This window comes from Zalophus californianus, chromosome 12 (assembly GCF_009762305.2).
Source record: "Zalophus californianus isolate mZalCal1 chromosome 12, mZalCal1.pri.v2, whole genome shotgun sequence".
Taxonomy (NCBI): domain Eukaryota; kingdom Metazoa; phylum Chordata; class Mammalia; order Carnivora; family Otariidae; genus Zalophus; species Zalophus californianus.
Window position 1 is genome coordinate 83,927,436 of NC_045606.1, and position 17,043 is coordinate 83,944,478.

Here is a 17,043-nt window from a genome sequence, read left to right on the forward strand (position 1 = left end):
GGAGAACCAGACACACAGAATAACCCAATCTCGAGATTATAGTCAGCTGGTTCCATTACTGACTGCCTTAATTTTTAAAGGAAGTCCAAAGATCCCTGAGAAGTATGGTTTATGATGAGCAAACAGCTCTTACTTTTGCTTTGGACTAAATCAGCACTTACAAAAATGCAGTCCATTAAGCCTGATTCTTCAGCCTGATCTTACAATATTAATATTAACAACATTACAACACTCATTCCTCAGTTTAGGCACTTAAACTAATAATTTATATTCATATTTAATTTTTAGAACACTCAAAATCATAGTGATCTCTCATCAAAAGCAGCACCATTTACCCCCTTCAGTCCAGAGCAATGGTTCTTAGCAAGTCTAGATCCTCACTGTTTGTCCATCAGAATTACCTGTGGAGTTTTTTCAAACCCTGCATGCTGAGGCCTCATTACCTACCCCATGGACTCTGGCTTAGGACAGACTGGCACCCAGGCACCCATGTGTGTGTAGAACTGCACAGCCAGGAAATGCTACCTACCCTATACACCCCTACCCCCAGAACAAACGGGAAGAGGGCTACTTGCCTGCGGGTTCTCTGAAAATGCTCAGGGCTCTCAACTAAGCTGCCAGGAGTGTGTAGTGGAGCCACTCCCCGAGCCCTTCAGCATGCCTTCCTGCACTCTGCTGTCACCCTCACTTCCTCCAGGTTGGAGGTATTGCAAACTAAAGGTAGGAGAAAGTGGATCCATTTTCAAGGGGCATTATCAGGCTGCTTTAGAGTGTAGGAGGCAGTGGGAGATATCACCTAACACACTGTTGTAGACATTGGGCAGAGCAAATTCCATTAGACTGAACGGTTTCCAGCAAAAGTGGTAAACAACAGATGGGAAACCTAGAAGACCACAAGTCTAATCTCAGGCCTTCCACTGACTTGCTCTTTGACCTTGGGCAGGTCTCTTCCTCTCTACGTCTCAATTTCTTCATCTGCAAAAAAGAGAAGTATAATACTGCAGTTCCTTACAAGGAAGAATTTACACATTACTAAAAAGGACTATAAAATAGGCTTCATATGGCAAAGGACTAGACTCAAATATTCAAAAAAAAATGCCACCTTCTTCGAGTAGAAATTTCAGCTACCTGTATACCTCAAAGAACACATGTTAATTAAAATGAGTCACACTGGGGAAAAAAAAAAAGCACCAACTACTCCAGGTGACTCACAAAAAGATGGTACATGGCTTAAAGGAAAAAACACAGGAGGGGATGAATCACAGATCGTGGTTTATTCTTGGCTGTTTACAAACCACTGACCATAAGTTATTTCTTCTTCCTCTGTTTCCTGTGAACGTTTAAGTGGGAATTTTGGTAAAGCATGCTGTTACCTTCAGGTTAAAGCCCTATGGATGCCCAGAGCCTGACGTGGCCTGCCCCACCAAGAACTGTAATTACCAGGCAGGCAGTCACCCCAGAGACTTTAACTTGCATAATATTTATCTGTTTTTCAGATTTAACACCCAAAATGCTGTAACTTAGAAACTACCACCATCACACAGTACAGTCATGGCTAGGGGCTGAGTCATCAAAGCCACTGCTCCTCTCCTCAAAGGCCACCTATCCCACTCCCCCAAATGCCCCAATGCCCTGGGTTCCTTCCTTTTAAAGCCAAATAACATACAGAAAAACTTGCTTGGCAAGACATTCACCTGCACAGCAGTGTGAATTCTGTGGTGTTCATAATGTAAGCAGGAGCTTCATTTACTCTTACTCTGGGAAGCTCATTTGCAATTTTAAAAGAACCAAGTCTATGTTGATAACTACCAAATCTTTCTAATTGGTCCTCTGTATTTCTGGTCTTACCGAATTTGACATATTATTTCCCTGAAAACCTGATCTTTTCTCCTAATATCTAGGTAGACTCCAACATCCTTGTCCCTAGGCTTCAAAGCTCTGGAAGGACTTTGATTAGGCTTTCTCCTTTATTCCATGTACTCCGTTGGTTTTCCAGACTCACTACTTGGTTTTCTTTTGTTTTTTTAAGATTTTATTTCCTTATTTGACAGAGAGACACAGCGAGAGAGCGAACACAAGCTGGGGGAGTGGGAGAGGGAGAAGCAGACTCCCCGCCGAGCAGGAGGCCGACGCGGGACTCGATCCCAGGACCCTGGGACCACGACCTGAGCCGAAGGCAGCCGCCTAACTAACTGAGCCACTCAGGCGCCCCCAGACTCACTACTTGTCCTAACAAAACGTCTCTAGTTCCTTTTCTGTCTTCCCTGGCATGTAACTACACCAAGCCCAATGTACCATTCCACCTCAGATCAGGGCCTGGACTTCCAGGCTCCACACTCTTGCCTCTGCAATCAGATAAAGCTTCCTTAAACAATTGCTCAGGTCATTTCCCATCAAGAGCAAGTTCCTCTTGTTTTCCTTCAAAACTCTTCATATTCCAGAAGCATGCTACCCAAACAAACTTAGAGTTCACTGGCCCGCTCCCCTATGATGGAGGACCCCTGGCTTCTCAAGTTGAGATTCACTGTGCCAGCCACAACTCAAGGTATTTACCTGTTCCATAATCCAACAGGGAGCAGGGCTGAGAGGAAGAAAATAAAAGTCCTACTACTCATAATTAGGTAAAAAGATAGAGAAAAAAAAAATCACAAATTTTTTATTCTAGTGGACTAGAACTAATGATTCTCTAGGACTTACACAGATCTTCTCTGTGGACTTCCGGCCATTATGGTTGAAGCTAATGGCTAAATAGTTGGGATCACTTGAGAATTTCAACCATGTTATTCATATCCTTGATTTAGGAGAGAAAAATCAGCTGTTGACCTTTCAAAACCCGCAACTGTAATTAATCCATCATGAAATGCGAAGTCATACATTTACAATATGTATTCAAAATAAAACCAACCATAAAATTCCTTTTCATTCAACTTTTTCTTTTTGGGAGGGGGAGGAGGTATCTATTAGATATATTAAAAAATACATGTGAATATACATGTAGTCAAATTTTTGTAAGATTGAAATGGCAAATAAATTTTCCAGATTTCCTTCAGTTAATAATTTCGGTTAACTAACAGATGTTTACTTTTCCACTCTTTTACTAGCTCCTCAGAAGTTGGAATAATAATGGATTTTTCAATTTCTCCTGTTTACAGTCTGTGAACACTAAAAAAAAGTGAAATTCTACCCTCACAAACGAGGAGGAGTCAGAAACCTTTATTTCTTCAACCTGAGGAATGGCATTTCATGTGACCAAGCAGTCGTTCTGTGTGAAGGACTTGGTAAGCAGGGGCCCTAAAAGGTGACAGACTTCTTGCAGAAAACTTCAAAAGAGCTGGTCAGGAGGAATGCCCTCATATAGGTAGGTGGACTTGCAAGAAGAAATGGCTTTGAAATTTAAAAATAACATTCTCTAAACTAACTGGAATCCAACTTCAATGAGGAAAGCTTAATCCCATAGCAGACCCCCACAAAGACTTCCTGTGGTCCTGTGGCACAGAAGCAGCTGGCCACAGGGCTTGCCACACCATATTTAGTTTACTGAAGGCTGACACACTGCTAATGGAATAATATATCAAGCCACCAATCTGCTGGAGGATAAATTCAAGAATGTATCCAACTGCTTGAGAGGGTCTTCTGTTGTTTCTGTGTGGAAAAAATATGTAAGAGGTCTGAATTCATCAGATTCATAAATGTTCTCAGGTTAGTCGATGAGAGGCTCCATGCCCAGTGTGGAGACCAACGTGGGGCTTGAACTCGCAACCCTGAATCAAGACCTAAGCCGCGATCAAGAGTCAAATGCTTAATTGACTGAGACACCCAAGCATCCCCCATGGGTATCTTTTAAAAGACAGAGTAAGATCTTATGAAGGGGGTCGTGCAAGCAAAAAACAAACACAACTCCCTCCTCACACCTTTAAAAAAAAATGGAGTGCAATTAGGAGGAATTAATAAGAATTAGTAAACACTCAAAGAATTTTTGCAGTATGACTGATAGACTTAACCTCACTAGGGGTAGCATTACAAGGTAAACACAGGCATTTTTGTTCTATGTCGGAAAGGGCAAGGTCAAAGACACAGGGCACTAAAACCTGGAGGAATACCAGATCCATTCCGCTAAGTGCCAGATCACCACGCCACCAATCAGAGGTGTGTAGTTACAGAACATGGAACATGTTAAAGCACTCCGCCAGACTTAGAAAACTTCTCCCATGCACTGCAGGTCCCTCCCCTGAAATACTTCACCTGTAGAGGTCTGCAGAGCAGAATGAATGCTGCACAGAGATGAGAAGGAAGAAAACAGGCTCCTGTTCCCCCGAAAGCCATTCCCTTGTTGCCTTGCTGGTCTCACACACCCCTGCCTCACTCAGATGCTCTTTAGAGGCCGTTCATTGTAATTCAGACCTGGTATGACCCTGCTTACCTCCAAAGACTGCCAGCTAAAACACAGGAATAGGATTTGTTATTAACTTTCCAGAAATAAGGGCAGTTAATGTACAATGAGCTAGCTGGTACTCTAAAGTCTTTAATTACTAGACAATAATTTAGTTTGTCTTTAACATTAGAAAAAAGATACTTCATGCAATTACAAGTAAGTGGCCACACCTGGCAAAGACTTCGCCTATACACAGTGATCACAAGCAAGTGAAGAGAAAAACACATCCATACCCTCACAACTGAGCCCTGAAACTACAGTGCAAAGAAGGTAGAACACAGCTGTGGCTGTCTTTCCAGGCCACAGCCTGGCTCACATCCCACCATCAACAAAGCCCGTACTGCTCTGGGATCATCATGCTGACCACCAGTGAACGTGAATGTGGTGTCTTTAATGAGTTTCCATTAAGTTGTTTAACCTAAGACGACCCTGTTTTTCTGTGTACAGTTAATTAAACTCTTGGGCCACATACCAACACCACATCTGCAGATCTCCAAGCCGACGGACAGAGGAGGTGGACCATGGAGCTAGCTAAATACTGTGGAAGCCACCAAATCCCAAACTCAGCATGTTATCTTTATTTCCTACAGCTGACATTTCCCCCAGTGCTGAAGAGAAACTGCTCCACCTGGCCTCTGTCTAGGAGACTCATAATGACATCCAGCTTTTCCAAAGGCAAGATGACGTTTATGATTCCAACATGCATGGATCGATACTGAATTCTTAAGCCTGTTCTCAGATGGTAGTTGTTGGTGGATCAATCATCCATGCAGATAGATACATGTATCTCTTGTCTGTGTAACTACACTAGAATGGTTAGGAATATAGTTAGCAAACTCTAGGGGAACATAGAGCATTATTTTAAGACAGGGTTACCTTCAGCCAGAATTTTAATTGTTTGGAAAGATTCACAGGCTACCTGACTGAAAAGAGGGATGGAGTAAATGATTTCCAACATGAGAAAGCTTAAATTCATTAGGCCCACAATATAGTACTATTAAATAAATTTATGGTTTAAAATTTTTCTAAATGCCTAGTCCCTGAAGCATTCTCCTTTTGTTGTAGTCAACTTCATTCGAGGGGCAGCAATTTCCCAAATGTTGATTTTTCTCACCAGCAAAATAAAAGGAGTATCCAGTCCATTGGCTAGCAACCCTAATGGTAAGAAAGAATAAAAGTGTAAACTGCCCAATTTTATAAGAAAATTGTTTTCAACCTTACTTGTCCACAACTTAATTCACAAAGTAAGTGATCTACCAAGTCAGTTGAAAAATGAGTAAAATTAAATTGGAAAAAAACACAATTTATAGGGTCAAGGTCAAGGATGCATGGCCCAGAAGGGTGGGAGAGAAACGAAAGCTGTATTGCAGTGGAAGTACCAGAGCTTCCGAGAGGGGTAGGGAGAGAGGCCAAGTGTGGGTAAAATATATGTGGAAGTAAAAAGGGAAACTGGAAAACAGTAAGGGCGCTTAAAAAGCTACCTGTGGATTAATGAACTTTCCTTCCATCAATCTTTAAAATTACAGTTGTTTCTGAAACTAATCCCCTTGGCTGCATTTTAAGTTTTCCAGAGCTTTTATCATTGCTGTCTGGGAAGAGCAGGAAGGGATGCTAAAAAAGAGAAAGAAAAGAAGAGGAGAGAAAAGAAAGAAAAAGATGCTATCATACAGGAAATGAAAATAAATCAATTTTGAGATGGCATCTGCTACTTTCCTTTTAATGTCACAAGAGTAACAACTTCAAACTCAGTAATTTCATATGACGACAAGCATCTTTATAAAACTAACCATATTACCGACTATAATTAGCTCTCTTGCAAGGTTAAATAATAAAAAACTGAAAATTACTGGGTGACTACACTACAATCATACCAATTCTAAGTTTCTAAATGAACAAACTACATGGACACTTGGCAAAGGAAAACAAAATGAGAATAGAAGCAATGAGTCAGGGGACTAGAGGACTAAAGCTGCTCAGCACAGGAACACTGATCAATAGCAGGTTATGTAAGTATAAATCTGAAGTTTCAACTGGGAATTGCTGCTATACTAAAACTATGTATATCCATTGCACAGTACATGCCTTGGGGCAAAGTTAATTGCAGGAAATTTCACAAGTAACTCCCTGCTCCTTACTATATTATATAGTAGAGGTGTTGAAACAAGTTTTGGTTGTCAGGCTAAGCCTTTTGGTTTTCAGTTGAGTATTTGCGTTAACACGTCAACTTTCTCCTAATAGTTGTTTTATATTAAATTAGGTTTTTTGTCCTCTGAACTAAGATTCTCAAGAATCACAGCAGGTAACTGAATGACTCCAATAAATTCACCAATTATAGATTAACCTTCAATGCCAGAGGCTTTAGCAGTTTGCAATAAAAATTCAGTTTTGATCTCAGGATCAGGGAAGTCCAAAAGAAACTCCAATGTCAGGGGCACCTGGGTGGCTCAGTCTGTTCAGAGACTGCCTCTGGGCTCAGGTCATGATGGCTGGGTCCTAGGATCGAGTCCCACATTGGGCTCCCTGCTCCACGGGAGTCTGCTTCTCCCCGCTACTCTCCCTCTGTTCTCTCTCTCTCAAATAAATAAAAATATTTAAAAAAAGAAAAAAAGAAACTTCAAGGTCATCTGTACCAACCATTTGTGTACTTTTATATCAATTACCTGTTCTAAAACTTTCCATGAAAAAAATGAATATTCTTTAGTAGTAGAGTTTGGGTTTCAGCAAAATGTCAAAAACAGTTCTCCCATGCTGAGTGTATTTTAAGTAGGCTCCACACTTAGCGTGGATATAGGGCTTGAACTCATGACCCTGAGATCAACAGTCAGCCGCTTAACTGACTGAGCCGCCCAGGTGGCCCATGAGTATATTTCTGACTACACTCTCAAAATACTTCTTGGGTTCCTGCACTTACCTACAATGTTAGTGCTGTCCATGTTTACATATTATGGAACACTGAATGATAACTCCTACACATGTAATAGGGAAATAAAAGTTCACTTTAACCAATGTGATTTAATCCTTGTTATACTAAGTGCTTTACAAAGCAATGCTTTCCTAACATTTTATTGATTTGATGAAATCTTTTAAGATTTTTTATTTGACAGAGAGAGAGAGAGACAAACGAGAGAGGGAACAGAAGCAGGGGGAGTGGGAGAGGGAGAAGCAGGCTTCCAGCTAGGCAGGGAGCCCCTGATGCAGGGCTCGATCCCAGGACCCCAGGATCATGACCTGAGCCAAGGCTTAATGACTGAGCCACTCAGCTGCCCCTAGATGTGATGAAATCTTAAGAAATCTAGTCGGGGCGCCTGGATGGCTCAGCTGTTAAGCATCTGCCTTCAGCTCAGGTCATGATCCCAGGATCCTGGGATCAAGCCCTGTGTCTGGCTCCCTGCTCCTCGGAAAGCCTGCTTCTCCCTCTCCCACTCCCCCTGCTTCTGTTCCCTCTCTCACTATGTGATTCTCTAGTCAAATAAATAAATGCAATCTATTTTAAAAAAATAAAAAATTAAAAATTAAGAAATCTTAAGTCATGTGGGCTTCTGCTTTCAAGTCTGTTCTGAACCTCATATACCCACTGGTAGGAAAGTAAAATGGTACAACCACTTTGGAAAACAAGTCTGTCAGTTCCTCAAATGGTGGGCCAGAAAGTTACCATGTCACCCAGCAATTCTACCCCTATGTAGACACCCAAGAGAAATGAAATATGTCCACATAGAAACTATTCAAAACAGCCAAAAGGTAGAAACAACCCAACTGTCCATCAACTGACGAATGGATAAAAATGTGATAGCTGTAAAATGCGCTATTATCTGGCCATACAAGTTATGAAGTACTGATTCATGCTACAACGTGATGAATCTTGAAAACATGACAGGAACTGAAAAAAACCAAGTCACAACAGACCACATATTATATAGTCCATCATTGAAAATTCCAGAATAGGCAAATCTGTAGAGACAAAAAGTAGATCAGTCATTGCCTAGGGTTGGGGATGAGGGGGTGATAACTAAGGGATTTTTTTTTTAGGTGAAGAAAATCTTCTATGATGAAAATGTGGTAATGGTTGTACACAACTCAGTTTGCTTTTAAAAACCATCAAATTACATGCCTTAAATGGGTGAATTTCATGTATATGAATTATAATTCAATAAGCTGTTATTTTTAAAAATCTGTTTCTGAGATGTGAAGTACTTGAGAATCAGCAAAAATCTCTTCCACAAAGCTTTTCTGGTCAACAGTAAAAGAATTAGTTGAAGTCCAATTTACTGTAACTGCAACGAGCTCACAGTATTTTGTTATGTACATTTCTAAAATGTGAATGCAGTTTAAGAAAATACATCATTAATCATTACATCAGCTATTCCAGGCAGCCTGCCATGAGACATTTTTACCAAAAAAAAATCTTAAAAGGAATCCATTTAACCAACCTCAGAGTATATGTTCTTTCTTGTTGCCCCATCTCCTTATAAGCTGTCATATCCCTAAAATTCTCATGTTTAACAATACTAGGCATCATTAATTCAGTCATTAATTCAACAAATATCTGAACCCTTATTGTACACCATGCACTGTTGTAGGCACTTGTATACCTGTGTATGTACGTACACACACACACACACACACACACACACACACACACACACACACACGAGTCCCTGCTCTGGTGGAGCTTACAATCTAGTAAGACAAGATAAACAATAAATGCTGGTTTTAAAGACAGGTTTTTAAACAGGGTGCTATGGTGTGGAGGAATGTTGTTTTACATGGAGTATCTAGGAAAGGAGGCTTCTCTGAGAGAAGTCTGAGGTGAGAAAAGAAGGTGCCCAGCCATACAAAGACCAAGGAAGGTAACTCCAGGCAGAGGAAATAATTTTTGAATGGGATAATCAGGAGGAAAAAAACAAAACAAAAACAGGATTAACCGTGCACTGCCGGTGACCAGCATTCCACCGTGAGTCTCCTGCACCTAGTACAGGCATGTCTGGCAAGGTGGCTTGCAGATTATGGCTGGAATAAGATTTCTCACAATTGTTCAGTAAGAAAGGTCACCTCTGGTTAAGCCCTGCCTCAAGTAATCTTCTTGGACCTCTTGGCAGCCGTTTATTATGTGCACCTCCCATTCTTCCACCACACATGGGTACAAGGTGCTGTATAAGGAAGTGCTGGGACATAGAGACATGCACCCCAGTGACCCCTAAGGCAGGAAATCATCTAGTGGCACAAAAAGGTTGGCATGAACAACACACACAGGTACAAAGTATAAGTGGGCCACAGAAAAGGGAAATAAAATGTAGGCGTGTGCGGAGATCGCTTGCAGCTGGAGCATCAGGGGAAGCCTCATGGGGTGGGGGCATGAGAGCAAAGAGTCTGTGATGCCTGAGAACTTGGACATGTGGGGGAATACAGATTAGTTTGTTGTATCCCGAATTCAGTATATTTCAAAATATTTTAGCTCCCCAACCAAGTTACAAGCTCAGGGAGAGAAGGCCTGATATATTCCTTATATTTCTCTGTGATACTTAGCATTGTATCGTGATGTATTGTGATTCATCATAAGAGAGGAGATGTTGATTTCAGCACTGAGGCAAGGCTAAATTATTCTTTGGGCTTCAAAAGCAGAAGACTCCCCAAACCTCTTAATACACCATCTCATTTAACAGGGACATTCCTAGGAGTTTTTCCAAAATTCAAAGTTATTACAAGTAAACAGGTATATAGTGTGCTTCTGAATACATACACATATACAATGTTTACATGTGTATTGTACATCACTATACCTTAAGTTCAGAATGTCACAAGATTATCTTAAACTTCCACTGCTAAATCAAAGTTTGTACTTCAGAGAAAATACTTTTTTCACTGATCAAACTTTCCCATCCAGGCCCTCATCATCCCTTCCCATTCCCAACAAAAAATCTTAAACCAGAGAAGAAAAGCCAAACAACATTTTTTAGGCAGTGTCTCAACATCTCTAAAAAATATTCCATGGCCAAACTCACCATAAAGAGCTGTCCAAGTTTGATTAATTACATCTAGACACACAGTTCCTGACCTGAAACAGATGGAAAGAATGGCATTTTTTAAAAAATTAAGAAAGCTAGTCGCATGTATCTGGCAACTAATTTTATTTATCAAGAAAAGCACCTTTAACAGATCATTAAAAAGAAAGAAAGAAAGAAAGAAAGAAAGAGAGAGAGAGAGAGAAAGAAAAAAAGAGAAAGGAAGAGAAGAAAAGAAAGAATAGAAAGAAGCCCAATTAGGAAAGGAAAAGTATGAGGAGCAGAATATTTACAGTATTAGTGTTTCCTTAGAGACTGAAAGGAAAAACCCACAACTATACAATGAAGAGACCAGACAACACCTTCATGAAAATTCACATGGGGGGGGGGGGGGGGGCCGTGCACGCGCAGACACACCTGTGTGTCTCCCCAGGACCCTGAGGGCACAATCACACTTTGTGGTTTTCTGGCCTGAAGTGCATCCTCTGGATCTAATGAGGAAACACCAGACAACCCGAAACTGAGGGACGGTCTTTAAAATAACTGATCCATATTCTTTTAAAAATGTCAACGTTAAAAAAGCTGAGGAACTATTCCAGATTAAAGTAGTTTAAAGAAACATGACAAGTAAATGCAATACATGGTCCTGGGCTGATCCTTCACTGAGGGGGGAAAAAAAGTGCCAAAAAGGTACACTGCTGTAATGTGGCAGATTAAAAAGTACTGTATTGATATTCAGTTCGTGAACCTGACGACTATACTGTGGTTACGTAACAGAACATCCTTGTTGTTAGGATGACCGATACAAAGAAGTATAAAAGGACAACAGGGCATGGTATGTGTGTACAACCCACTCACAGAGTTCAGAATACCTCATGTGTATGTGTGTAACAGCAGAACTTAGTGCCGTGACGAGGAAAAACCGCAGGAAAAAATCATGTATTGCAAACAGCATCGAAAGTATGTAATAGGAGGCACATCTTCAAGTATCACTAATAAAATATTAGAAGGAAAGAAAGGGTAGATTAACTGAAATAAAACTACAGCCATTCATGTTTGCTTTACTCTTAAGAACTAAGAAACACTTTAAGGGCTGAAAATAGTAATTCTGTATACAGAAAACTGATCTCTGAATTGCGTCCACATGAAGAGAACGGAGATGTGGAGTAATACAAATGCTAGTTAGGTATCGCAGGAAATGAAGGACCCACTCACGACAGTGGAAAAACTAAGCAACCCAACAGCAGGGTTTGCGCTAAGTGGTTTAGAGTATCAATAACCCTGGAACTCCATAGTTTAAGTGACCACACAGTCCTCTCTGTTGATAAAATCCAAAAAGATAATTGAGGCTTTTTTTAATAATGGAGAGAGAGAGATGAACGCTAATAAGAGCAGTTGCTGCTAAGATTTAACATTTTTAAATAGTTACTTACGCTTCATCAATGTTGGGATGGAAAATTTTATTCATGAATCCTGTAAAAAGAAATGTTAATTAGCAGCAAAAAAGTGTCCAGAGAACAATTCGTTTAAGTATTTCAGTACTGGAAACAATTTCAGTATTGGAAAAAGTTGATGATACCCATAACTCATTATTTTTAATCTTAGATGTTTGGTTACTGGTTAAGACTATATATTCTCCTGACAGTGTCAATCACTTAAAACACATCAAGAGTTCTATTTAAAAAATAAGCAAACTTTGAGAGCAATGTAGCTTCTTATATACAAAATAATCAAGAGAATCTTTTCGGAGCTATGAAGGTACTTGCCAAGAAAATTTGTAGTACTAAATGGGTTATAACTAGTGCCGATTACTTTCATCCGAAAGTTAAGAAAGCTACTCTGACTTCCCTCCCAAAGGTTTTATTGTTCAATCTCTAAATTTAGAGGTTCTGCATTTGAACTTCTCCTTCTGAAGCTCAGTTACTGGTATCATACTGCTACACTGTGTGCGGAACATGAATGAAGCTGTTGAAACACTAAAGGAGCACCGCTTCCAAACCACAAAGGATTTCATAAGAATAGTGACCAAAATATTTCCTTTAACTTTAGTCTACTCATTCCAGGAAACCTAGTTTTGATTAAAATTGGGGCAACCAAGAAATGAGGCAAGGAGTTAAAAAAAAAAAATCTGTCAGATGGCTGTATCTGTCAGGGATTCAAGTTTTTTGATTTATTCCTAGAAAAATAAAGAGAGACTATATAGAGAGAATATATATATATATATATATATATATATATATATATATATATATATATATATAAAGATTTTATTTATTTTTAAAGATTTTATTTATTTATTTGACAGAGACAGCGAGAGAGGGAACACAAGCAGGGGGAGTGAGAGAGGGAGAAGCAGGCTTCCCACAGAGCAGGGAGCCCGATCGATCTCAGGACCCTGGGATCATGACCTGAGCCGAAGGCAGACGCTTAACGACTGAGCCACCCAGGCGCCCCTAAAGATTTTGTTTTTAAGTATAATCTCTCCACACCCAACGTGGTGCTTGAACTCACAACCCTGAGATCAAGGGTCGCATGCTCTACTGACTGAGCCAGCCAGGCATCCCTAGACTTTAACAAACATAACTGACATTTAAATTCCAAAGAGAAACTAATTTTTTCTTCAATTAGAATCAGGGATTTAATCAGTTTGTATATATGCAAATGACAATATGCTAAAGCAGAGGTCCACTGTCAGAGATGTCATTTTATCATCCTTATCTCATTTCAAGACTTCCTTATTCTGTTTCATACTTTTAGTAAATTTAAGTTCCCTACTGAAGTGACCCTATGTCCCCCCCAATCCCACCCTCTCTTACGTCTCTGCCCCCACCTCACGTTTCTCTTTCCTTCACTCAAAATATACTTGGTCAACACCTGTTTGCCAGGCACTGTGCTTGCTCAGGGCACAAGGTAAGTCAGGCAGTACGTTATTCTCCAGGAGGTCACGGCAGCAGCAGGACAAGACACAAGGCAGTAAGTGCAGTGAGCACAAAGAACTGACATAATGGAGGGCATGAGAAGGGGAAGAGGAAGGTATCGGAAAAATGCAGAGAAGGGGCATTGGAGGAGGGTCCTCAAGGATGAGTTTCGACAAAGGTCATCTCGGACAATCTAAGAAACTTCTCTAGACTTAGGAAACAGATTTAAGAATACAAAATCCCGGGTATTCTAATCTTTGTTTGCTCCAGTCACTCCAACACTAACTATGCTTCTAATTTTTGTTCTTTAATCTTTTGTGTTGAAATAGCCTCATGTTTTCTCTATTCCTATCAAGAGAGCCCATGCAATGTTTAAATTACTCTGATGCAAAAAGAAATGCCTTGTGTCCAATTACTATTTCATATTAATTTTTCATTAAGGAAATAAGATGCTTCCAAGTCTGGATTTATGAAGTATAGTGTTTATTGAAGAGATTTAACTAAGCCAATATAAATGTTAAGAGGATAACAATTCTACATGACCTTAGAAAAACACTAATAAATGTATCAGGAAGAACCATGAGGATATTTGTTCCAGCATTATTTATAAAAGTCAAGAACCAAATGCAATCCTATCAAAAGGCACTGGAGAAACTATAGTACATCCATATACTGGGAGTCCTATACAGCCAAAGTAATGAACTAGGTAGGTAAGTATCAATTTGGATAGACCCATAGCTGAAAGGGAGAAAAAAAAAAGTTGCAGAATGATATTTACAGTATGATACCATTTAGATAAACTAAAAGCAACACTACCTATCTCTGTGGCAACAAAAGTACAGAAAAGTGTACTGGACCAACATATACCAAACTTACCGAAGTAATTATTTCAGTGAGGGTGCAGGGTCAAGGTCATGGTGGGAATGAGGAACAGAATGGGAATGGTGATTAAAGAAGAATCTATAACACTATATTCCTTTTAAAAAGAGGTAATGTGCTTGTATATTATTTGCTCTTTTTAAGTGTGCACATAGATAGCAAACATATACAACTGTTAACAGTGGTTAATTCTACATGGTGGGAATATTTTCTCCATTACTCTTTTCAAATCACATCACCACCCCATCCCCCAAATCCCGTACCAGAAGTGGGATCACAGCAATGTAAAAAAGCTAGAAGGAAACAACCAAGTGTCAACAGTAGTCAACTTTGAGAGACTCCCGCATTAATATTACTCTGACTTCTCAAAATTTCTACATTGTGTAAGTTAAAAAATTATAAACAGTAGCAAACATTCTACAACAGACCTAATTATACATAGGCTATCTAATGCTGAACTATTTTAAGGAAAATCAACTATTTTATCTGATCTCAAATCTCACTCCTGTATAAGTAAATTCATTACAAAAAAAAAAAAAATCAAAAGATCTTCAGGTTGTAAGGCATGTGATCTTCAAGATCAGTTACATATAGGAATATACTGCTAATCACAACTGCCAAGAAACTTCCTGATGAGTGGGAAACACCAATGTTTAGCCACTAGATGGTTTAATTCAAGAGACTCATTCTATTATATGGAGAGTACTTTGGCTTGAGGACACAAGAACTTAAAATTCATTCTTGATGCTTAAAATCCTGCTTCTGCTAGATGTCTCAAGCGTTAACACCTAGTCAAGCAACATCTATGGCAGAGGTCCCCAATGCCAAAACTTAAGAAGCGCCTGGAGAGCTCTTTGAAGACAGAAGTGCTATGCTAGAAGGTGCCAAGTGTTACGGAGAAAAACACAGCAAAGGGGACTGGGATAGGAATGCTGGGGTGGGGGCTGCAGTTTTAAATGGGATGGTCAGGGAGGGCCTTATGGAGAAGGTGTCGATTCGAAGGAGGCAAGGGAGGAATCATTCAGTATCCAGGGGAAGAGTGTCTATACAACATGAACAGCCAAGTTCAAAATGTATCAGGAGTTTGCTTGAAATGTTTGAAGACCAGCAGAGAGCCTGGTGAGGCTGAAGCACAGTGAATAAGGAGAAGCCTAGAAGTGAGGTCAGAGAGGTGATGAGCATTTGTGGGCCCTTCTAAGGATATGGATTTTAAATCATTCTGAGGTGGGAAGCCAGAGACTTAGCTAGAGCAATGATACATACAGTCCCTCTTTAAGATTTTTGTTTTAACAAAAGCCTTATCTCCTTTAAAAAAAAAAAAAGGTGAAGATGAAACAGCTCAATCAGGTCACAGCACTTCAGTGCTGGGGACAAAACAAAGATCTGGAGCAAAATGGAGTGGGCTGTCTCTCCTATGGTAAGAATGGATCTTCAACAATCTGATGTCACAGGGAACCTCAAAGGTGTTAAGTCAAGAAAACAGCTAGGGTCATAAGAGCTTTAAATGCTTACCAAAACGGTCTCTGAAAGATTAAGGTGCCTCCCTCCTGGTACAAGGCCTGGAGATTACATTTGGAATCAATACAGTTTCCACACTGTTTTCAATTAAGTCAAGATTTTGGCTTGGTTGAATCCAAGAGTACATAATAGAGAGCGCCAAAAAGAACTCTAGGTAAACACAGTCTTAGCAACAAATGGGTTGGCGCCCAGTCCCCAGTGCCCCTGCTAAGTATAAAACATCATCTGAGCTCTGGGACAGAGGGCAAAATCAAACAGGAAAGAGAAAAGTCTTAAAAGGGACTTGAGTTTTGGTCCCAACCCTGCTATTAAGTGCAGGCCTTGGCTAGATCACTTCACTTCTGTGGGCCTTTGTCTTTACATGAAAATAGCTGGACTGTATGATCTCCAAAATCTCCACTCTTATTCCTTTAATAAAGGGACTATTAGCTGTAACAATCCAGGATTTGATAACAATGGCCAGAGCTCTGACAACAGAGGACTTTAGGGGAAATGTCCAATAGTTAAGTCCATAAAGGAAATTAATTCTGCAAGGCATTATTTTTAGGCACAGAAATATTCGGGAGCATATAATACAAAGCTAACAACATGCTAAAATACCACGACGAGACACAAAATCCACAGACTATTCCAGAGTTGGCAGAGAGTTTATAACCTTGCCTTTGAGGAACAAATTCAGCCACACCAATTCTACCCAAAAAACCATCTCCAAACTACAATGATCTCTTCTTATACCAGGCTTTTTCAACTGTTAGAAAAATACCCAAAGCACATAAACAGAAAGGAGTGTATCTCCTTTACATTTGCTCTTGAATAAGCTGTGGGGAGCGTTTCTGGCAAAGCCACTTACATTCTGGATAACGATGGCAACAATGGCACTTCTGGACAAGGACGGGAGGAGACGGAGAAAGAACAGGCCAGGAATTCAGAGAGGGAACATTCTCAGGACTGAGCGTGTTTGCCCTGGCATGTTTTCCTTCCTTTTGGCAATGCTATCACCACACTAATGAATACGTCTGCAACAAGAGAATTTTCCCAACACTCATTTCCATTCAACCACGAACTATTTTGAAGTTATTTTAAGAAAACATATTTTGAAAACTGCTTTTATGAAAACACGATAAGTGGAAGCAGCAAGTCATTTTTAATATACATGATTTAAGATTTTATTCACTACCAGACATTTTCTAATCATATATATATTTCAGTGATTTGACCAGATAAAATTCAGAACTCCTTCGACTCTTTTAGACAATTATTCTCTGGCATGACTCAGGCACTTATAAAAGGGAGGACA

The 17,043-nt window shown here is 39.9% G+C and overlaps 1 protein-coding gene across 3 annotated transcripts in view; it reads right to left on the minus strand.

The window, feature by feature from the left end:
* UBE2H (ubiquitin conjugating enzyme E2 H) overlaps nt 1-17,043 on the minus strand; it is a 108,228-nt gene that overhangs the window by 13,968 nt on the left and 77,217 nt on the right. For 2 of the 3 annotated variants that reach the window (XM_027573203.2, XM_027573204.2), the window contains 2 exons: nt 11,865-11,904; nt 10,432-10,484 (listed from right to left, as the gene is read on the minus strand). The exons of the other annotated variant lie outside the window; for it this stretch is intronic. In XM_027573203.2, the coding sequence (XP_027429004.1) occupies nt 10,432-10,484; nt 11,865-11,904 (93 nt within the window). The remainder of the gene's footprint in view (nt 1-10,431; nt 10,485-11,864; nt 11,905-17,043) is intronic. 3 annotated transcript variants of the gene reach the window in all.